Source organism: Canis lupus, chromosome 6, assembly GCF_003254725.2.
Source record: "Canis lupus dingo isolate Sandy chromosome 6, ASM325472v2, whole genome shotgun sequence".
Taxonomy (NCBI): domain Eukaryota; kingdom Metazoa; phylum Chordata; class Mammalia; order Carnivora; family Canidae; genus Canis; species Canis lupus.
In genome coordinates this window covers 15,688,220-15,710,656 of record NC_064248.1, presented here as the reverse complement: position 1 = coordinate 15,710,656, position 22,437 = coordinate 15,688,220, and the positions used below count along the sequence as shown (strand labels likewise).

Below are 22,437 nucleotides of genomic sequence, written 5' to 3'. Positions count from 1 at the left end.
GGGAAGTGGCCTCTGAGGCTCCCCTGGTCCCCCTAAGCCTTGGAAGAGGAGCAGATTGGGCCACTGTGGGCACGGAAGCTTCAGCATGTGGGTGGTCCCTGCAGGTGTGACAGCAAGGTGACACCACCTCTGGGGCATGCTCAACTCCAAGATTCAGGGCTGGATGCCAGAGTCTCAGTTCTAGGACCAGGAGTTTGGGGCCATCAAAAGACACAGAGGGCTGCCATTCTGCACACATCTCGACGGCTGGCTTTGCCAGCAGCGGGCCGATGCTAGGGATTGCTGTTCCCACCCACACTGGGGGATTCCAGGTCATGATCAGCCCTCTCTTCCTGCAGACCTTCCTTCCTTCCAGGCTCAGGTAGCAGAGCCTTTGTCTAAGAAAGGAGGCAGACTCGGGAAGGCAGGGACGACCCCATGTAGACTCGAGGGACAGGGGCCTTGACCATCCCGTCTGCCAGGACACCCTCCCCCCAGGCAGGAGATGTTGGACACCTGGGCGTGCTCTAGGTTAGCACCTGCACCGCCAGCAACCACAGTCAGAGTGTGGGGTGGTGAAGGGGGCCAGGATCCAGGAGCTGGGAGAGCAGGCTGCCTGGCTATACACAAACCTGTGGCTACACTGGCTCAGGAACACCTGTGATATTGGCCCATTGTTTGAAACCGTTACCCGTGGCAAACTGGGGCAGGTTCCGAGCCAAGCAGGGATGTGATCAAGGGCCGCCCACAGCACCATGTGTGCCCTGAGGTGCTGTGACTCTGCTGTGGCCCTCAGGGATAGCCCTGAGTATATCTACCTGAGTAAGGTGTCCTAGAAGGCCGTGGCTTCCCCTATAGAGGGGGGCAGCACTGTGGCCTGGGCGCTCCCACAGGGAAGCCAGTCTCCCTGGAGGAGATGGTCAGGCTCCTTAGGGCCAAGCCACAAAGCCACCCCTACAAGTCCTTGAAGACCTAAAACCTGAGGCTGCCACCCTGCCACGCTTACTGCTCCACTGACAGATGCCGAGACCCCTATCTCCAGTGGGGGCCCAACCTAAGTCCGGACCCCTGGCTTCCGAGTCTCACTCATGTGTTCTTGGAGGCCATCTGGAAACACTGGAGGTGCAGTATCTCCTTGAACGGGTTTGGGGGCATCTAGAGCCACGAGTGGGTGGTCTTGCTGTGGGCACGGGTGATGGCCGTCCTCTGCTCTTGGTAAGGGCTTTCAGCACACAGGATGCCAAGCTTGTAGGAGATCAGTTTTGTACCTTTGTGTCGATTCATTTTGGTGAAACCACAGCAGGAAAAGTTTACGTTTACAAGGCCCAAAGCCCACAGACTTCCTTCCCTGGGGCCCCTCTGCACTGTGACTGTGCTGTCAGGCTCTCTGCTGGTTCAGTGTGGACTTGTGGGCGGACAGCACTGCAGACCCCTATGTCCTAGGCAGCATGGCAGGGGCTGGAGACGTGGGGGGATAGGGGACAGCTGAGGACCAGCTGTCACAGTGTTCACAAAGACTACTGATTCCAGACCAAACTGACCAGAGAAACCAGGCTGCACAGACCAGGGCTCGTGCTTGAGGCCACCCCAAGAGCTGAGGATTATGCTGACGGGCATCATGTGCCCCAGCGCAGGGGGCAGGAGCCAACCTCCCACCCCTGCCTGGGCATTGTGCACTGCCGCTTCTCTGGAAACTGAAGCTGTCCAGAGGCAGTGTCTGTGAGGTCAGCTGATGTGCTCTATCCAGACAAAATGCTGCCTAGACTCTCCTGCAGACCTTGCACCAGTGTCCCTTTTTGAGCCAGACGGTCCGGTTTGGACTTTCTGTCACATGAGACACATCACAGCCGTTTACTCAGAGAAGGGATCTTGCCCTGCCCACTACTGTGGTTTGACACACAGTGCCTGCCAGGGTGACATGAGCTGTGATGTGGGCACTGTCCACGCACCATTGTGTGCCTTGTCAATTGTTTACACCTGCTCCTGAGCATGGCAGCTGCCTTGGTTGAAACGCGGATTGCTCTGAACCTCGGGACCTGAGGGGAGGCTCCAAGGGTGACAGCTCACCCTGACCCCCAGGGCCGTAGTGTGCAGCCATAGCCTCTGGACTGGCTCAGGCTCCATGAGGGTCGACAGCAGCTCTGTGTATCCCAGAGAAAGGGCCCCGTCTTTCCCAGAGCATCCAGGAGCAGAGATCAATTGTTCATCTTCACACAGAGAGCAGGGAGGGGAAGGAGGCCCCTTCCACATGGGCACAGCGGCGGCCAGAGCCCAGGATGGGCCAGGAGCTGCTGAAGTCTGATGATGTGGCAAAGACAGGGTGATGGAGAACACTACCCCCTGGTCAGTGCTGGTCCTGCCGCCAGCTGCAGAGGAGGGCCGGCCACACCAGCCATCCTCCGGTTTTCCCACTTGGAAAACAGGAAATGCCAGACTCAACGCTTACAAGGTTTTGTAAAGCAAAGGAAACTTTTCTTCTTTCCCAAGATTGTGTGTGGAAACCCAAAATTCGATTAGCATTGGAGGATGGGATGAGGACTTCTCCCTGGGCTCTGGAACCTTCTCTCTGCCTGTCTATGTGGTGGAGCAATGCCTCCTTACATTTGCTGGCTATATATTTTTCAGAACGTGGCAAAAGGAAAAGTAAGTCCAGCAGGAGAAAGTGGATCTAGAATGTAGCCAAATTTAGATAAAGACCCTCAACTCCTCTCTGTGCACTGTCCTCGATGGCCCCCCAGGCCAGACACTGAGGTGTGTGCACACCCCTCTCTCTGCTCACCCCACAGCTCCACCAGGCAGGGGCTTGGGCCTCGGCAGATGCCATCTAAGGCAGAAAGCAGCCCAGACCCACCACAATGGTGTCGTCACCTCCCTGCAGAAGCAATATAAAAGCTGGAATGGAATTTTATGTTCTTACTTTTACACTGTCTTTGCAATCCTTGAGTCCTGTACACAGAGAACACATCTCTGTTTGGACTGGCCATGTTTCTAGGGCTCACCACATGGCCAGGTCAGGTTGTCAACCGCAGCCACCACCAAGTCTGGCCCAGGGCAGCCGGCAAGGACAAAAGAAGGATGGGTTTCCCCAGGCCTGCAGTTTTCACCCTGCAAGGCCTAGTGCCCACATTTGCAAATCAGCACCAAGCTTCCCTCTCCACAGGCACTGCACATACCCAGCCACCTCCCACAGCACTCACTAATTTTAACAGCTGACATTTGCAGAGAGCTGTGGGGTTTGACAGAGCTCAGGTCTTTACAGATGGGGAGCAGCACATGGAGCTCAGGAGCCCCCACATCCCAGAGGCCAGTCTGTGTTGGGACTGAAGCAGAGTCGTGAAGGCAGAGATGCCTATCCAGCAGGCTGGGTTCTGGCTCCTGAACCACCAGGACCATTCTCAGAGGGAGGCAAGAACTGAGAAGGGCTGGGCCTCCCAGAGACTTAGACTCTGCCCCAGCTCCTCTTAGGTTCAACATTTCCAAGCTGTTGGCTTTCTACAGGGCATCTAAAACCATAGGACTAGCCTCCTTCAGACCTATAAGCTTCTACCTGTCCCATCTCCACTTGTCACCCCAGCACAGGAGGTAAACCCAGAGCCATGTCCTAGCTCAGGACACGCTTCCTCTGCAAGCTCCAGATGACTTCGAGCTCTGGGCACTGGTACCAGGACTGGGTGCTTACCAAGTACTGGGGAGGGAGCAGGCAGGGAAGAAGAGTCTGAGGCTCCGAGGATCAGAAAGCAGGCAACCCTCCAGCTGGCCCTCAGTGTGGTGTCAGGAAGGCAGGGGGCTGCCGGCACCTGTGCCCTGTGCCTGTGGAGGAGGGGTGCCCCCCTCTCACCAGGAGGTCTTCAGCCTGGCTGGAGATAAGAGGGAGGAAGTCCTCCCCCAGGACACCGTGAGCCAACACTGGCACTTGGCAGGGGAAGGAGCGTGGTGCACTCTGCATGAACCCAGAGGGTCTGCCTCCCTGGGGGTAAGCAGCGTTACCTAGATGGGGTCTGTGACTGGCACTGACCCATGCCCCCAGGGTGGGTGTGCAGGCAAGACCCAGGGAGGGGGGGCAGGAAGTGCCTGCTCTCCTTCCTCACCACAGAGCCACCATTCCTGAGAAGGAGTGCCTACTGGCTCCTGCAGAGCAGCTTGCAGTGTGCCAGTTCTCACCTCCAGATGTTTGAGTGTCCACTCCCAGCCTTGGTTTCTTCCCACTGAGGAGAGATCAGTTGCCTGGACCCAGGGATTGTGTCTCCTGCTCCATCCACCTCTGGGGTGGGCCAGCCGGGGAAAGTGGAGACAGACCACAGCACAACCCCACAGCCACTCCTCTTCCCTGGGATGTCACTGGCCCCCATCATGTCTACATCATTCTCTGCAGTGTCCTGCCTTCACAGACATCCTGATCCTTCAGAAATGAGCGCAGATCCCCTTCCCATCGTGGTCCTGAGTCAGCTACGGAGCTGGGCATCCTGCCACCTGGTGAGGCCCCTGCCCCTAGATGGAAGGGAAGCAGGGGCAGCCCTGGGTAGGAACTTCCTGCCTGGCCACCCCACATCATCTACACCAGCTCTGGTTGACGGCTGTGCCATCTGGAGCCCCTGACTAGTCAGATTTGCCTCACTGAACCTCCAGGCAAGTGACACTGTGACAGGGTGCCTGGCTGGCTCAGTCGGAAGAGTGTGACTCTTGATCTCAGAGTCTTGAGTTCAACCCTCACATTGGGTATAGAGATTACTGAAAAACAAACAACCTTAAAAAAAGTGACGCCATGATGAGACCAGTGGGCAGGCCCGGTGCTGTCCTGGGGTCTGCTCCTTCTGACCCCAACTGAAGATACGGCCACTGGGTTGGCTTAGGAAAGAGGCCAGAATTGCCATAAAGCCAGAGTGGTTCCCAGGCTCACCCCAGGTCCCAATGGACTTGTTGGCTGCCTCTGAAAAGAAAGGACATCGAGGGGCATCCATGGGCCCTGCTTGCCTGGGGACCAGGGTCGGGCCCCCTTCACCCACAGGACCAGACCTTTACGCTCCCCAGAAATCTGTTCATTTGGTGGCAGAACTCAACTCCTGGGAGTGGTTTTAAGAAGCATCAGAAGGAAAAAAAAAAAAAGCATCAGAAGGCAGTCTGGAGTCCAGTAATCCCTTTCTTCATCTAGATAGAAAGTGCGATCAAGTGGCTGTGAGGCACTGCTTTCCCACAGGGCCTGGGGCTGGGGTGTTCATCAGTGTACCCCCAGGCAATCAAACAGGGCTGTTATTCACTTCCTGCCATTGGATGGGAGGGAACCATCGCCAGCTCAGGTACAGCAGCGCCCTCATGCACCTGTCACCTGACAAAACCCATCAACTGACAACCCAACAGAATCAGTGCATGAGAACATCACGCAATCAGAATGGTCAGTCAAGTGCAAGCCTGAGGCAGGTGTGTGCTGTTAGGTATGCCCTCACCCAAGGGCAGGGGGTAGGATCTGGGCTGAAAAATGACAGACCGTGGTGGAGGGGGTACTTGCTGAGGAGCCTCCTCCCCTTCCTTCTCTGCTCCTAAAGGCCTGGGCCACAACGGAGGCACAACCTCTCTCCTGTGTCCTATTCACAGAAGGGGACAGAACCTGCCCGAGCTCCATCTGTATAGGCCCCGGGCAGAGGATCCTTAACCACAGTTGTCCACAAACTGCCCAGGACATACTCCAAGCAGCACCTTTGGCATGAGAAGCCCTCCAGAGACACAGTGCGGTTTGTTGACCCTTCTGAATATTGGTGCTCTGAAGCCAACAGTTCCAGACCGAAGTTCGGGGGTCAGAAGGGACTAAGGAGATGGGGTTCTAGAGATCTCCAGCTCGCAGGCCTCCCCACCTTGGAGCCCTTCTTCCTTCTGGTTGTGAACCCCAGGAGTCCAGAGGGCAGGCAGGAAGGCCACGCCTCTGTCTGTGGCACCATCGAAATCTGTTCTCAGTTCAAAGGCTCCATCAGACTCATTACTGTAGTTATAAAAGTTTAGAAGGGTCATCTATAGTAACAAACTAGTTTCCTTTTCTATAAACAAGGACAAACGAGTGTTTCCTAGAATTTTTCAATGCAATGTTTTATTTTGAAATAAGTAGACACACATGCAGCTGATAGAGGCAATACAGACCTCCTGCTTACCCCCCACCTGGGTTCCTTGGTGGCACTGCCTACAGAACTGGCGTCAAGGCCATGACCAGAGACCCAGAGCAACACCTAGTAGACTCCAGTTCAGTAAAATGTGCAGGGGTGCACTGCCCCTTCCTTCTCAGGATGATCTCCCCAAACTCCCTCTCACCACCCCAAGACACCTGCCTGAGTTAACATGTGAATAGTCACTTCTTTGCTTCTGTGCAAATGGGACAATTTTCCGGTTTCATTTTGTTTGCAGGATCTTTTTTTTTTTTTTTTTTTAAGATTTTATTTGAGAGAGAGAGCAAGCGAGCGAGCTAGTGCATGAACAAACCACAGGTAGGGGGAACAATAGAGGCAGGGGGAGAAGCAGAAGCAGGGTCTCTGCTGAGTAGGGAGCCCAATGTGGGGCTTGATCCCAGAACCCTGGGACCATGTCCTGAGCCAAAGGCAGATACTTAACTGATGGAGCCACTCAGGTGCCCCAAAGCTGCATTTTTCTTATAAAAGCAAAGTCACACCATAAATACGACATGGTGTCTTGCTTTTAAATTTTACTCACTTGAGAGAGAGAGAAAGCGAGCATGTGCACAAGTGGGGGGGGGGGGGTTAGGCAGAGGGAGAAGCAGGCTCTCCACTGAGCAGGGAGCCTGATGTTGGACTCGATCCCAGGACCCCAGGATCATGACCTGTGAGCTAAAGGCAGATTAACTGACAGCCACCCAGGCGCCCCTGTTCCTAGTATCCGGATTAAAACAGGAACTTCAGAAAATGTGCATTGATGATTTAGGAAGCTGCTGCTTTGGTACACTACAGAAGCTGCTATGAAAAATGGGAGTCATGTGGCCCTGTGTGTGTAGTGGGGTTGCCACGGCCTCTGGGGATCTTGGATTGGTGCTGAGTGGAGGCAGACGCGGGCTCTGGCCTCGAGGAGCTCACGGCCAGATATAAGTGAGCTCCTGGAGGACAGGGAGGGCGGCTGCCAGAGCTGCTGTTGTGGCCGGCGGAGGCTCCTCGCAGAGCACAGCTCCTGGATCCAGATGCCTAGGCAAGCAATAGAGCCTGTGGACCCCTCTGAGGAGGCTTTCAAATCCAAGAAACCAAACACAGGACACACGGGGGCAAACAGACACTGTGACCAGAATCTAGACCATCCGCACTTTGCTAACACCCATGGCAGACCTGACAGCCCTGTCATAGTGCAGTGCTGCAGAGCACAGGTGAGAGGTCTCTACCCATCACCCCAAGCCTGCAAAGATTTACAGGCTTTGCATCTGTCACCACATGCACTGGAACAGCCAGGCTCCTTCCCCACCCACTTCTCCTGATCAAAATCCACCTGGCCTCAGAGAATAGGATGGAAGCTGCTGGAATCTTTTCCCAGACACACACGCAGGCACACACATCAAAGAACAGACTCCAGGATCCCAATTGAGCTCACCTCCTCGGTTTTCAGAGATGAGGAATTTGATGGGTGAAGTCTTGTTCCTGGACGGTCCTAGTAGGAAGCAGGTAGGGATGGTGGCCCTCAGAGGACTGGCCATGCTCTGGGGAGGGTCTCCCACACCAACGTTCTTCAAATCCCATGGCCTGGGCTGTCAGTGGGACCTGCCTCCCAGGCTCAGCTTCTGAGGGGAAGGCGACAGGGCCACACTTTGTGCTGGGTAGGCCATGTGCACCACATACCTCAGAGCTAGGAGGTCAGCATGGGTCATGAGTGTTGGCAGCTTGGCTTTTATTGCTGCTTCTTTTAACCCCAGGACAAAAATGGGATTTGTGGTGTGAGGGTGAAGTTTGTTAGAGACCAGTACATACTGAAAAGCCCAAAGACATACAGGTGTACACATCTGGGTATGAGAACGAGGTGAGAGAGGACCAGCCCCACAAAACCTTTTTTATGGTCCCATAGAACTTCAGCCTGAGATGGGTGTCAGAATGCTATAGCCTTTCCCAGGCTATGCTAGGGCCAGCTTATGGATTCCTTTGGAGACGGTGGTCCTGAGCCAGCAAGGTGAGCTCCCCTGCCCAGCCCTGCAGTTTGGTACCACAGGTGTCTGCACAAAGGGCTCCATGGTCTCAGTTGCTCCCCTGCCTGCAGAGGGAACCTCCAGCCCTGAGACCTTTATAAAGGTTAGCTTTCTGGAAACAAAGTTCTCTGATACTGCAAGTCACTCCTTTTATTTAGGTCACATTTACCATTTCACAGCTGGTCTGTCTGTCCACCCATCCAAAGTCAGCATGTCCAGCCCTGTCCTTGGAGGGTCTACTCTCTAGTGATGTCAGACACACAGATGGACAGGAGGAGCAGGGGCCAGGGTTTTGGGGGAGGTGGACAAATCTCCATGTTCCTCCCTCCATGAGAGGGAGGGAAGTGTGCAGGTGGTACCCAAATGGCCTGATGATCGATATGGAGAGCCACCTGACAGATATCGGTGACACCTTCCCTCTTTTACCAAATAGCAGCCAACCCCTTCTTTGCTGCAGGGAGTCCTGACTGGCAGAAACTCCAACAAGCCCACCTCCCAGCAGGTGTAGTGGGATGATCCTGCCTCTGTAAAGTGCAGGGCCCACCACCAGTTTCAGTTCAGTGTGGGATGTGGGCCATCTCAGCACTGCTTCTACCGAGCACCATCTGAGGCAGCCATCCAGGGCAAAGCACCTGCCAGGAGCCTCAGGGGATATAAGCGAAGAGCAACTCTGTTCTCAGGAGCTCTAGGTGGACACAGAGGGACGACATGCAAACAGGCTGAGCTGATACAGGTTATGGGAGAAGGGAATGCTGATGGTTAGCAGGAGAATGCCAACCCTGGCAGCAGAGGTGGGAGGTCAGGGGAGAAGAGGTACAATTCACAGGATGCACACTCACAGGCTGAGAGAGGCTGGGGGAACAGACTTCAGGGCCCCGAGATGGTTAAGTAAGACCACACAACACATGGCAAAGAAGAGCATGAGGACAGGGAAGAAAGATGCCTTTTTCATCAGAAGAACGTCCATTCCACAGACAACAATCTGTTAAGCGGGCCCTCCATTTCTGGAGACTCCTCTGCCTCTCTAACCAGCTGAGGGGTCGGTGTTTCTTCTTACTGGGCGTTTATGGCAGAGGGGGTTGGCCTGCTCCAGCACAATGGTCTTAGGATCTTGAGAGCAGAGTCTCAAGGAGGTTGTGAGGGCCCCTCCTTGCTAAGCCTCTCACCAGGCAGGCATAGGACCCGAAGCTGGGCCAGGGGGGCCACCCCCCAGCACTTCTCAGCCACAGAGAAGGTGTAAACCCTGCCCCCCTAGAAGAAAGGCTAACTGCCTGGCTGAGGCTGGGTCTTCCTGGAGCTCCAGGCCCCAAGGGCCACCCTGTCCCTTACTACCCCACCTGCCAGCTTTTGCTGCCTTGGGTTGACTCCTCTCTGTATGAGCTTTGACATCCATGAGTAGTCCTAGGCTCAATGGACCCTCACTTGATTTTAGGGAATAATCTAGACTCAAGTCATCTTTCTCTCATTACTAGCGGGCCAGCACAGGCATGGAGCCCAGCTGCATTCTGCATGGTCAACAGCCTAATGTGGAATGTCAGTTATGACTTCTGGGTGCTAGGGCTAGATTGGAAGGCAAAGGTCACATGCACAGCCCCAGGCCCAAGGGGAGCTCACAGCAGGCCCCAAGGCCACGCCCATCTCCTTCCTAGTAAACTCTGAATCTGCTTTCATTTCATTTCCGGAAACGTGGGACTGGCCAGGAATTGAAGGCTGCACTTTGTGTTTAATCTGGAAATGCCATTCTGGCAGGCAGATGGCCAGAATGGGCAGAGCCAGGCAGAATGTTAAGTATACAACTTATAAATGAGTCTAGAAATAACATTTAATACTCAAAAAACAACTCAACAATTTCTGAACTGACACTCGCTTCTACTCTGGAAAGCATTCTACAAAAATGCAAAAGCACCCACCTTCCACCTTAGTGGAAGGGGGGCCCAGGGATCTGGGAGCAGGCACAGAGCACAAGCTCTCCCAGGGCAACTGCTGGAAGAGGCCCCGACACTGCTTCCCTCAAGGACAAGAACCTGCAGTTCTGCACTAGACTTTCCAATGTTTTCAGGCTGCTTCAGCCTAGCAGTCCTTGGACTGCATTCCTCCTCAGCAGCTGTTGTGCTCTGAGGAAGAGGAGATGGCCGAGCCTTTGGGTACAAAGTGAACAGGGCAACTCGATGTACGTCCTCATCTCAGGGGCCCCATTGCCTTTTGGGGCCTATGGGTTGTTCAGGACCCACAAAAGGTCTGAGCTATGGGAAGAAAACCAAAACAGGTTACTGGCTCCAAGATGAAACAGCAAAATTAAAACAAGTGCTTCACTAAATGTCTACAGTACATTGTTAAGTCCACCCCATCAGCTGTTAAATATAATTTTTCAAGCTAATTTCATCACATCTGGAAATCATGGGTTAGGTTTTTGTCACTTTGCAAGAATTCCTGAAGTACAGTGAAAAATCATTCCCAGATAAGGAGCTACGGCCAAATAATTTCACAAGCAAAGAGTAACACCCTTGTACGTTTTCCTCCTTCAAACCATGATGTGCTAAGTGTGGCTGGGCCTTGCAAAGATTAAGCTACCTTGGGCTACAAAGCCTTGAAGAGCTGTCCCAAAGTATGACACCCATCCCAGGAAAGGAGAGGATAAGGACAGGTCAGTCCCAGGTGCAGAGCAAGGACAGGGCTTAGACCACTCCCCAGTTTTACAGAGAAAACAGGGTGGAGAGCCAGGGGACTCCTGTCAGGTCACATGGCCTGGGGCTGAGACTAGAACCCAGGTCTCTGAACCAGCAACCAGAGGTCAGTGGGCACCAGAAGCCTTCCCCAGGTGGGGTACAACTCAGAGCCTCCTTCATGTCCACTCCCCGGTGCAGGACACAGCCTGCAGGCCCCCCCTGGTGCAGGGCAGAGCTAGGAGCCCCCCACGACTACCCTCCTCCACCCTGGTGCAGGACACGGCTTGGAGCTCCCTCCTCTGGTGCATAACGCAGCTCGAGTGCCCCTCCTCTCTGGTGTAGGACACAGCCCGGAGCCCCCTATGACTACCCCGCTCCACCTCGGTGCACCCCCCCCTCCCCCCGTGTAGCACACAGCTCGGAGCGTCACACAATCCCCCCCCCGCCGCCGCCCTCGGCCTGCCCCCCGTGCAGGACACAGCTCAGAGCCCTCCTCCCGCCTCCCCCCGCGCAGGACAGCTCGGAGCTCCATCTTCATCGTGCAGGACGCGGAGGCTGGGGAGCAGGGCGCTCCGGGGCCCCCCATCCTTTGTAAACCGGGACCCGGGAAGTAGGGTAAGTAAGGTGGACCGGGTTGCTGGGCGGGGCTCCCAGGACGACGTGGCCCCAGCAGCGGCCTGGGCCCACCCGCGCCCGACCCCATGGGGGAAGGGCATCCCGCCCTCACGGTAAGCCGTCCTACCGGAGCCTGGGGCCTCCCCCAGCCGGACCCCCGCGGCGAGCCCCCCCCCGGACACGCCCCGCCCGCCGCGCGCTCCTGCGGGGCCGACCCCCCACACCCACTGGGCCCCTCTCCCGGGCTCCGCGAACTGACCTCCGCGTCCCGGGCCATCAGTGTGCCCGGGGCCCGCCCGGCCGCAGCGCCCGCGCACTGCGCATGTCAGGCCGGCCCGGCTCGGCTAGAACCGGATCCAGCCGGCCATGCGGTGACGCAGCGCGCGGGCGCTCGGCGTGGGAGGCGTCAGCGTGTGGGCGTGGCCCAGCGGTGGGCGGGGCTGCCGGCGGTGCGCGCGGACCGCGACCCCAGGCCAGCTCTGCTCAGCAAAGGGGAAGTGGTGCAGCCCCCGCGCCAGGTTCCTTATTCAACGAGGTTGTTCAGAAGAGGAACGGCGACTCAGGGCAGGTCTGTGTGCGTCAGAGCTCACTTTCACAGGTCTGCCTAGCTCCAGGCCCTGCTCCTGAGCTGCTCCCAACAGAAGAGGCAGGGAAAAAAAAAAAAACCCACTGCTGCTGCGCCCCCAGTTGCTTCCCATTTTCTGCCCGCAACATGGACCCACGTGTCACCGGCAAGCTCTGGTCCCGCCTGCTGGCCCCATTCCCACATTTCCACCACTTGCAGCACCCTTGGGTTCCTTGAACCTGGCCAGCTGTCTCCTCCCCAGGGCCTTTGCACAGACTCTTCCCTTTGCCTGGAGCCTCATGACTAGTCCTCAGTTTCAGAGAAACCTCTACTTCACCTCTTGAGCACCCTGCCAACACCATGGCCCCGCAGCACTTCTCAGAGTGGTGACAGGGCAACCCACTGGAGTCCTCCGAGTAACAACTAGTCCCTTCAAACTGTGAGGCCTGCAACGGTAGGACTGTGTTTGCTCGCGCTGTACTCACATAGGCCAGCAAAACGCAAGCGGTCAACGAAAGCTCCCTGAATAAATGAATCCCAAAGCTTTTTTCTCTCCAGGTGAACACCTAAATCTCTTTTTTTTTTTCTTTTTCTAAATCTCTTCTTGAGCATGTTTCCCTCCTTTAAGACTGCAGATGAATCTCAAGGTACAAGAAAAAATCACACACAGGCAGCCAGGAGCCTTCTGAATTCCCCCAAGGCCCTGTAGGAAGCTCCGGTGGCAGGGCTGCTTGGGTACGGGAGAGCAGGGTCTCAACCACTTCTCTGGCAAAGGTCAGAGCCAGGCATCCTAAGATGCTCTCTACTCTAGGGGCAACTCTAGAAGCCATTTCTTCATTTGCCCACTGTGTGCTGCCTGGTGGGTGTGGGTTTCCCGCTTTGGGTGTGGGTGTCCCAGCTTCCCAGCCTGATAACCATCTCCAAGGTCCCAGAGCAAAGACAGACTCTGTGCTTTTCCTCTTGGTGATTTCATTGCTACCCAGCTGATCCACCTGGATGGAGGCTGGCTGCACAGGGACAACAGGGGCGGGCTCGCAGGGACTGCAGAGGCCAGTAGCAGAGCTGGATGGACCGAAGGAAGGCAGAGGGCAGGATAGGGACTTGCCTGCCCGCTCCCATGGCTTCTGAGCCTGGTATTCTCACCTGTGCTGTCTTGCTGAATCCCTGGGAGGCAGGCATTGGCACCCCCACTTTACAGATAAGGAAACTGAAACTAGGAAATTTTTTTTTAAAGTTTCCAAGATTGCCAGTTTCCTGGAAAGGACTCCATTCCAGGAAATGAGTCCTAGAGGATCTCCGTGCTGATTTTCTAGTGCATTCCAGCATCACTACTCAGCCTTAAGAGCCCTCCGATTGATTGCTTTCTTCTCACCACCCTCTGGTTCCGGTGACTCAGCAGCAGCCCCAGGAGACAGAAGCGGGAAAGGGAGGGAGCGGGCCTGGCAACACGGAGGTACTGGCAGGGCATACCACATGTGGGGATGGGATGCATGGCTCAGAGTGCGCTTTCACGCCCTCCACCCATCTCCGGCTCTCAGCCACCCTGTACCCACAATTCACAGGTGAAGGGCCTAGGGCTCAGGGAGGGCGTAAAATGTGCCAGGGCTGCCTTCTCCCAATCTAGTGCTCCTCCCAGGCCCTGCATGATGTGCTCCGCCACCCCAGGGCACACACAGAGGCAGGTGGAACTCTATCCCACAGCAGGCACTGCCAGGCCATGCTTCCCACGGGGGCTGTCTGACCCTGAGCCTCATCAGGGAACAGTGGACATACGGCCACTCACTGCACCTGTGGGGTTCTGTGGGGGGCCCCAAGAGAAGTGGTACAGAGGACAGCCTGAGAGCCTTTGTGGACAAGGTTCAGCAAGTAGAATGACCAAGAGCCCTCCTGCTGTGTAAGCCTAGCAGCAGTAGCTATGTCCACCCCAAGGGACCCTAGAACCCCACCTCCTCCAGGCAACTTAGCAGCTCCTGGTTAGGAAGAGCGGGTATCAACAAGGACCAGTACTTATTTCGCAAATATTTGTTAACCAAGGTTTTCACACTAAATGCTCCTCTCTGAGTACTAACGATACTGTGAGGTATAAAACAGACAAAAATGCCTGCAGCCACAGACCGAATATTTGTTTTCCCCAAGTTCATATGTTCGAACTTAATTCCTAGTATGATGGTATATGGAGGTGGGGCTTTGGGGAGATGCATGGGTTGTGAGGGCAGAGACCCAGAGAGCTCCCTCGACCCTTCCACCATGTGAGGACACAGCCAGAAGGTGACCCTCCAGGAACCAGGAGGAGGCTTCGCCACAACCTGTCCAGCCTCTAGAACTGTGGGAAGTAAATGTGTTTATCCCACGCAGGCTGTGGGATTCTGTTATTGCAGCCTAGGGGAACTGAGACACCTGCCCACAGCGAGATTACAGAAGACTGTAATAGTGTGGCGAAGAATAATTGGAGAGCAAGCTGATTTTACATTCTGTGATTTAAATGTTTGAGGAAGGGAAAAGGTGAAGAGAAACAGAGCTGGGAAGATAGCACCTGAAACCCAAGGTGAGTGCAGAGCCTTTGGATATGTGAGAGAAAAGGGATATGGTGGGCACACAAGTCCTAGGGAGGGGCATGGAGACCCCCATGAGGCAGAGGAGAAACTGGGTGGCTGGGGTTCTAGAAGCATGAAATTCTCAACAAACCATCCCCCCAGAGGCAATACAAATTAGCCTTCAAAATCAGGGTGATCCCTGGGTGGCTCAGCAGTTTAGCGCCTGCCTTTGGTCCAAGGCGTAATCCTGGAGTCCCCGGATCAAGTCCCACGTCGGGCTCCCTGCATGGAGCTTGCTTCTCCCTCTGCCTGTGTCTCTGCCCCCCTCTCTATGTATCTCTCATGAATAAATACATAAAATCTTAAAAACAAAACAAAACCAGGGTGACAGGCACCCCAAGATTATGTTGATCATTCCAAGTCATTAAGGAGAGAATGGTATGTCTCACATGGACATTACTAACTAGAACATTTGGTGGACCAGCATGCCGCTTCCCGGAGAACTAATCATCACTGAAATCCACAGGAGATGCTGCAGAGGGTTTGGAATCCCTCCACCCCCTGCTTCCCTGGATACAGACAGCCTACAGAGCTCCTGCACACAGCACTTCCCTCCCACCGAAACCCAGGGATGGGCCCCTCTTGGACAGAGACTGTGTGGCAGAGGGAGAGAGGGGTAAAGCTCCAGGTGAGCAGGGTCCGCTGTTGGCTATAAGTAAGAGGAAGTGAAGCCAGGTACAGTTCAAGGTCCTTGGGCCAGCTGTCTCTGGGTCAGCCCGGTCCCTCCCTTCCCTGGCAGGGCAGGACAGGGTTTCTGTCACTACAGCCTCGGGAAGTGGAGGCCCTGATGTCTCTTGCTGCAGAGCCTGTGCCCAGACCCATGAGGTGTTTCACTGGAATTCTATCCACCGATGAAAGAAGAATGCACAGCAGCTCCATGCACTCTCTTGGAGAACCACAGGCAAGAAGGGATCACTTCTCAGAGCATCCATCAAGCCAGTACTACTCTGACCCCAAATCCAGACAACAGTACAAAACAGAAAACTACAGACCAAAGTCCCTCATAAAATATAAGGGCAAAGATCCTAAGTAGCAATATATAAAAAGAATTATAGATTGCAACTCAGTGGAATTTATTCCAGGGATGCAATGCCAATTCAATATTCAAGAATCAATCTCTATAATCCACCCTCTCAAGAGGCTAAAGAAGAAATTTCACACATCATTTCAATGGAGGCAGAAAAATCATTTGATGAAATTCAAATCCCATTCATGATATACATCCTGAGAAAACTGCTCAAGCTTCCTCACCTTGACTAGTAACATCCACACCCTCACCTGCCTTGTAAGACCAGGAGCAAGGCACGGATGTCATCTGGCTACCGTTCGTCCACATTAACGCTGGGAGTTCTTGCCAGCACGAGGCAGAAACAGGACATCAGAAGCATTCAGATTAGAAGAGATGAATTACAGCAGTCTGGATTTGTAGATGGCGTGGTGGTTGATACATAAAATCCCAAGGAAACTACAAAATAACTCCAAGAATCATGAACTCCGCAAGATTGCAGGACACAAGATCAGCATGCAAAAGTCAATTTATTTCTAATGATTAGCAATAAATGTGCAGAAACTTAAATTTAAGATACAATACCACTTAAAATTGCTCCAAAAAAACCCCTCAAAACACTTAGTTGTAAAATCCAATAAAACACGTATAGGATCTGTTTGCTGAAAACTGAAAACGAAATCAAAGGAAAGAAATCAAAGATCTAAGTAAACAGGAGATGTTCTGTGTTCACAGACTAAGGACGCAGCATGGTCAAGTCAGCTCTTCACAGGAGGAGAGGCTGCTTTAATGCAAAAACCGAGCAAGACTTTTATAATAATTTTGAAAAAGGAAAATAAAGTAGGAAGAATCACTTGATTTGATTTTAAGAATTACTGTATAGCTTTGGTAATTCAGACAGTGTGGTATTGATAGAGGGACACACACCTAGGAACAAAAAGGAATACAGAACCGCAAAATTGTCTCATTAGCACTTTGATTTTTGACAAAGGTGTCAAAGTAATTCATTAGAAGAAAAGAGTCTTTTCAACAAATAGTACCAGAGCAATTGGACGTCCATAGACAAAAAAAAAAAAAAAAAAAAAAAATGAACCTTGAACCAAAGAGGATATATAGATGGCAAATAAACATACGAAAAATTCTCAACATCATGTTTCACACACACTTGTTAGAACGGTCAAAATCCACAACCCTGTTACCACCAGATGCTGGCAAGGATGTGAAGTAGCAGGTTGCTGGTGGCCATGTACAATGGCACAGCCACTTTGAATGAATAGAGAGACCACAGAGGCTTTTGCTGGCAGTGAAACTACTCTGTATGATACTATAATGGTGGATACCTGTCCTCACACGTTTGTCTAAACCCCCAGAATGTACAACCACACAGAGTGCACCCTAAAGGTGAACTGTGGATTCTGGGCGATGATGACGAGTCAGTGCAGGTTCATCGATTGTGAGACACATGCACCATGTGGGGTGACACAGATAAGGAGGGGAGGCTGTGAGTGTGTGGGGGCAGGGGAATATGGGAAATCTTTCTACCTTTTGCACAACTTTGCTGTGAACCTAAAACTGTTCTTCTAATAGTCTATCAAAACAAAACAAAACAAAACAAAAAAGAAAAACAGGGGTGCTTAGCTGGCTTACTTAGAGGAGCATGTGACTCGATCTCCAAGTTATGAGTTTGAGCCCCACATTGGGTGTAGAGATTACTTTAAAAAACAAAACTAAACTAAAAACCTGATCTAACCCTCACAAATATTAATATATAAAAATTAACTCAGATGGATCATAGACTTCCATTAAATATGAAACTTTTAGAGGAAAACATAAGACAAAGTCTTTTAGACATAGGAATTAGTGCAGGATTTCTTAAACATGACACCAAACACAGATCCATTAAAAAAAAAAAATCATTAAATTGACTCCACTAAAAGTGAGAAACTTCTCTGCTCTATGAAAGACCTTGCTGAGAGGACACAAGGCTGAGCCAGAGGCCAGGACAAAGTACTTACAGACCCACAGGTAACCAAAGTCTCATATCTAGAACACACGGAGAACTCTTGCAACTCAACAGTGAGAAAACAAACAACCAAGTTAGAAAATGGGACAGAGACAGACATTTTACCAAAGAAGGTATATGGTGGCAAATAAGCACACAGAGAGGTGCTGGCTATGGTACGCATCGGGGTAGAGCAGATGGAAGAGCATGAGGAGGGCCCACTACACACCGGTCAGGACAGCTGAAACCAGCGGGGACCACACCCAGAGCTGGCAAGGCCACAGAGAGCACGGGTGCTGGGAATGCAAACATGCTTCAGCCTCCTTGGAAAACTGGTTGGCTCTTCAAAAACTGAACATGCACATACCCTGTGACCTAGCAATTGAGAAATGAAAGCTTATGTCCACATGAAAACCAGTCACAACTGTGCAGCAGCTTTATCTGTAATTGCTCCAAGCTGGACACAGCAAAAATGGCCTCCGAGCGGTGAGTGGCTGAACACAAACTGACCCCTCCATACTACTACTGCTACTGTTTTAGTGGTGTAAAAAATAAAAATAAAAAAATAAAAAATAAAAAGGAGTGGTTTAATGACACACAACAACAACTTGGATCTCTCAGGATGTTAGGATGAGTGGAAAAAGCCAATCCCCAAAGGACACATACTGGATGGCTCCATTTATAACTTCCTCAAAAGGACATAATTACAGCACAGATGGGTGGCTGCTAGGAAGGGGCATGGGATGGTGTGACTGTGAGATCCAGCACAAGTGTAGATGAGCCTTCCTGTGTCTTGATTTTGGTGGTCATGGGAGCACACACATGTACTGTAACAAGGTGCCCACAACAGTTTTCTGGTTTTGACACTGTTCTAGAATTATGTAGAATGCAACTCAGGGAAAAGTGGGGGGAAAGGTACAAGGGAGTGCTCTCTGCTATTTTTACAACTTCCTGAGAATCTATACTTATTTAAAAATAAAAAGCTAAAAAAAAGAGAGCACTCCAGAACAGAAACAGAACCGAAAAAGCAACTTCTGTGCCCTCTGTCTGGGGGGCTGGGCATGGCTCAGACGAGCTGTTCCTGCATGAGCTGCACATGTTGGTGACAGGCCCACACTCAAGCCAAAAGGAGTAAGGCCACTGGGGGTACCCTGCCTCACTCAGCCCTCACTTGGCTCTGGGCCTGACAAAATGCCCAGCCCTCGCTTTTCAGGGCAGCAGAGCCTGGGCCCCTCCTGCTTTCACTGGGACAGGCTGCACTGGGAAAAGCAAGTAAAAGTGGTGCCCAGTAGGGTACTGGCCCATCGCTTGGCCAGATCTGGGGGCTGCAGTCTTTTGCGGTTGTGGAGGCACTCCTTCTGGATTCACCACTCCCAAGCTTCTTGGGGAAAGACAGCAGGTGCAGCCCAATGGGCAGGTGGCCACAGTCCCAGAGAAGCAGGCTGTCGGAAGCCCACTTGGGCACCGGTTCCACCAGTGCGCCCACTCCCACTCTGTGCAGGAAATGCTTCCATGCACTCTATTTTTAATGCCGATGAAAGGATTTGGAGGAGGAAAAGCAAACTGCCAACACCAAGATTCCAGCTTTTGGTGCTAACTCCCACGGGGGCTCAAAGCCCTCAGTCTGCATGGCCACGAAGCCCCACCTGGGGCCAGGCTGAGCTGTGTGCCCTTGCCCAGTGGGGACCTATCAGGCTGCTGAGCTGCACCCCGGCTGCCTCTGACTTGCCCTCCACACCACAAGCAGCAGTGCGCAGTCTCTTTCTTTGGCTCCCTCTTTTGGAAATTTTACAGGAGTTTGCAAACATACACAAAAGTATATTGAATCCTCGAGTGTTCAGCTGTATGGCCCATCTCTCCACTCCTGCCCTAGCCTCGGATGATTCTGAAGCAAAGCCCAGACACCACATCTATCTTAAGCACCAAGCTCTAAGTTCTAATGCGCTCGGGGGCCCGTGTGCTCCCATGTCCCACCCCTCAGAGTACAATGAAGGAAGGTTTCTCCTTGCACAGCAATAGCCCAGGCAATGAGGAGCCCCTACCCCGGCCCCCTCCAGTGGGCTCCTGTCCCAAGCAGCACCCTACTCCCCCTTTCCTCTAGTTTAAGACCAGCTTGTGGGTCACCCTGGTATGCCCATGCTAATTGTAATGCTTTGCCATTCTGGAATAAAGAATGAACTACTTTTCTGGTAAAGTAACTGGCTGTTCTGTTTTTAGGATTAACATTACATGTATTTGTGTGTACTTGCATAGTACAAAATATAGACAGATAAGATTATATAAATGAAAAATATGTAACTACAAAGAATAAATAGCTTTTCCTAAGAAACAGAGTGTTTTTATTAACTGTTCTGTGGAAGCAGTTAATTGTGTGAGTTCCTAGCTAAAATTGGAGCAGAAAAGTTTGATTGGATGAGTCCGATGAGATGCCAAGCTGTTCTCTGACTTTGTAGGCATGTACGTCTGTGATGACAACACAGAAACCAGTGGCCCAGCCCTGAACCAACAGCCAGACGTCAGCCACATGCTTCCCATCTACCCTACAGGCTTTTCTAAGGTGGGACTTGGTCTCTTACCAAGCCCTCCACAGTGCCTTAGCAACATCTACTACAATCTACTGGAGCCCTGAAAAACATGAACTTACATCAATAGGACCACATAGAAGTCAAGATATGAAACCTTCCTCTAAACCAGACTCACAGGAATATTCCTTGTCCCTGATCAACGCATCACCCAGGATCAAAGGTAGTGTCAGCACATAACAACCTTCCACAGGAAGACGACCCTGCCTGTTCAGGGAGGTTAGGGCAGTGGAAATCCTTCACATCATTGTCCCTAGCCCACAAGAGAATGACCACATGCAAACAGACTCTGGGTAGCAGGCTACTCTTGAGTTCCCAACCAGCAGTCCAGAGTCCCTCAGTGTGGAATGCAGCTTTTCTTATCGACTGCCACTCCAGAATGACCAGGAAGTCTTGCCAAGTCTCCAGACTGTGTGAAGCAAAGGGCCATTGTGATGTTTCTGTAATCCAGGGAGAGGCATCTCCGTGATCTCAGCAGAAAACTGGGCCGGAGTCTCCCTTTTCACTGCAAAGTGCGGTGCACAATTAGGGCACCAGCCTTGTGACTGAAGCCAATGCAGCCACAAAGGCACAGCCCTGGGGCCCAGGGGCCCATAACTCCTAGCCCTCAGGAACCCTCACTAGCAATCCAGGGCAGGGCAACTCCAGGTGGTTTTCACAAAGTGACATCTGAGCATGATGCGTTCAGAAACCCAGGATTCAGATCCAACTCACACAGCCCAGGATGGTGCTGTGTCCTCACAGATATCTGGCTCTTCCACGGAAATCGGCCTGAACGGTTGGGGAGTAGCTAGCAGCAAGCTACAAGGCTATAGTGTTCTGGAACGTATTTATGTTCCCCAGCTCTAAAATGCTGATCTTGGCTCAGCTGAAGGGTGGGCTTACTTTGAAGATCACACAGACTCTGCCATTCTTCCTGACCCTGTTTGCCCACTTGGGGAAGTCTTTCTTTGCAGAGAAGGCAATATAGGTGACCTGAGCGCCAAGTGGCTTTGATGGAACTGAATGTCAGCTAACCCCAGTTACAAGCAGCCGTTCTTCTGGGCCACTGAGCATCCTGTGGACAGATCTCATTAGACCTGGCATTCCGGGGACTCTGAGCAGAAACTCTGTCTGTTAAGGCCACCCAGACACTGGACAGAACACTTTACTTGGGCAGACTGGGTCCAAATCCTGACCCCACCATCTGCTGTGTGACCTTGGGCAAGTTGCTTAAGCTTTCTGAGCCTCGATGCAACTTAAAATGAGAGTACTATATTTCATTACTGCTAAGACACATTTTCTCTCCCATTCTAACATCTCTAAAGTCAGGATGAGTCTTGTAATTGATGGAGTCAGAATTTAATTGGCAAATTGTTTTCTTTCTAGGGGTTCACAAAGCAATGGCATATGTAGTATTAATGTTGTCTTAGACGTGATGAAATGTGACTGTAAATACCTCAACAGACTGTTGTGGGTGCTTCAAACAGAAGCTGGCAGAGTAAGGCTCCCCTAGCTGAGAGGTGCTGCCTGACTGTGCCTGGTCCAGGCCTCAGGGCACATGTGGCCTGTGGCTCGATACCCACTTCTATAAACCCACTTCTGGTGCTGGGCTGAGAAGCAAGGTGAAGAAATGACAACAGGGCCAAGCGGGTGGTGGGGCCCAAGGTATCTATAAGTGACTTGGACAGAGAATGGGGTTCTGCTGAGCCCTTCTACCCATCAGAGTCTAAAGCCCCACAGCTGATTCCCCACTTCCCTCCCTCACCAGGGGTCAAGAAGCTATCCTGTGAAGGGGGAGGGCCCAAGGCGGAGCCCTAAGCAAACAAGCAGCACTGTGATGCTCAGCACCCGTCTTGGTTGCTATCCTCCTGTGTTGTCACACAGCAGATCTCTGTTCAGTTCTGCAACCTGCATGCTTTGATATTCAGAAAGAAATGTTCTCAGCCCCTGGGCCAGAATGTGCCGCTGAGTGTATCAGTACGCCGTAAGAAGTACAGCGGGGTAAATCATCTTGTTCTTTGGACTAACAACAGCCACCAAATTAACGAGGCTGCGCACAATGCACTATCTTTCAGTGGTTTTCCTGCAGCCAGCTCCGTGGACAAAATCATTCCTAAAACTGGGAAGTAACGGGTGAATTCGGAGCAGCGCCCGCCGGAGGAGGAGCAGGTGCACCGAAAGGACCAGATCACAACCTGGGGGCGGGGGGGAGGCCTGTCCCCTGCAGATTAGGGAGCCTTCTGACTCAGCAGTCAGCACCAGCGCTTCAGGGAGCCCGAGAGGGCGCCCGG

General features: G+C 52.5%; 1 protein-coding gene across 1 annotated transcript in view; it reads right to left on the bottom strand.

Annotated features, from left to right (window-relative positions):
• Nucleotides 1-22,437, bottom strand: part of C6H7orf50 (chromosome 6 C7orf50 homolog) — a 148,254-nt gene that overhangs the window by 36,135 nt on the left and 89,682 nt on the right. Inside the window, exon 3 of the mRNA XM_049111225.1 lies at nt 7,549-7,605. Within this exon, the coding sequence (XP_048967182.1) occupies nt 7,549-7,605 (57 nt within the window). The remainder of the gene's footprint in view (nt 1-7,548; nt 7,606-22,437) is intronic.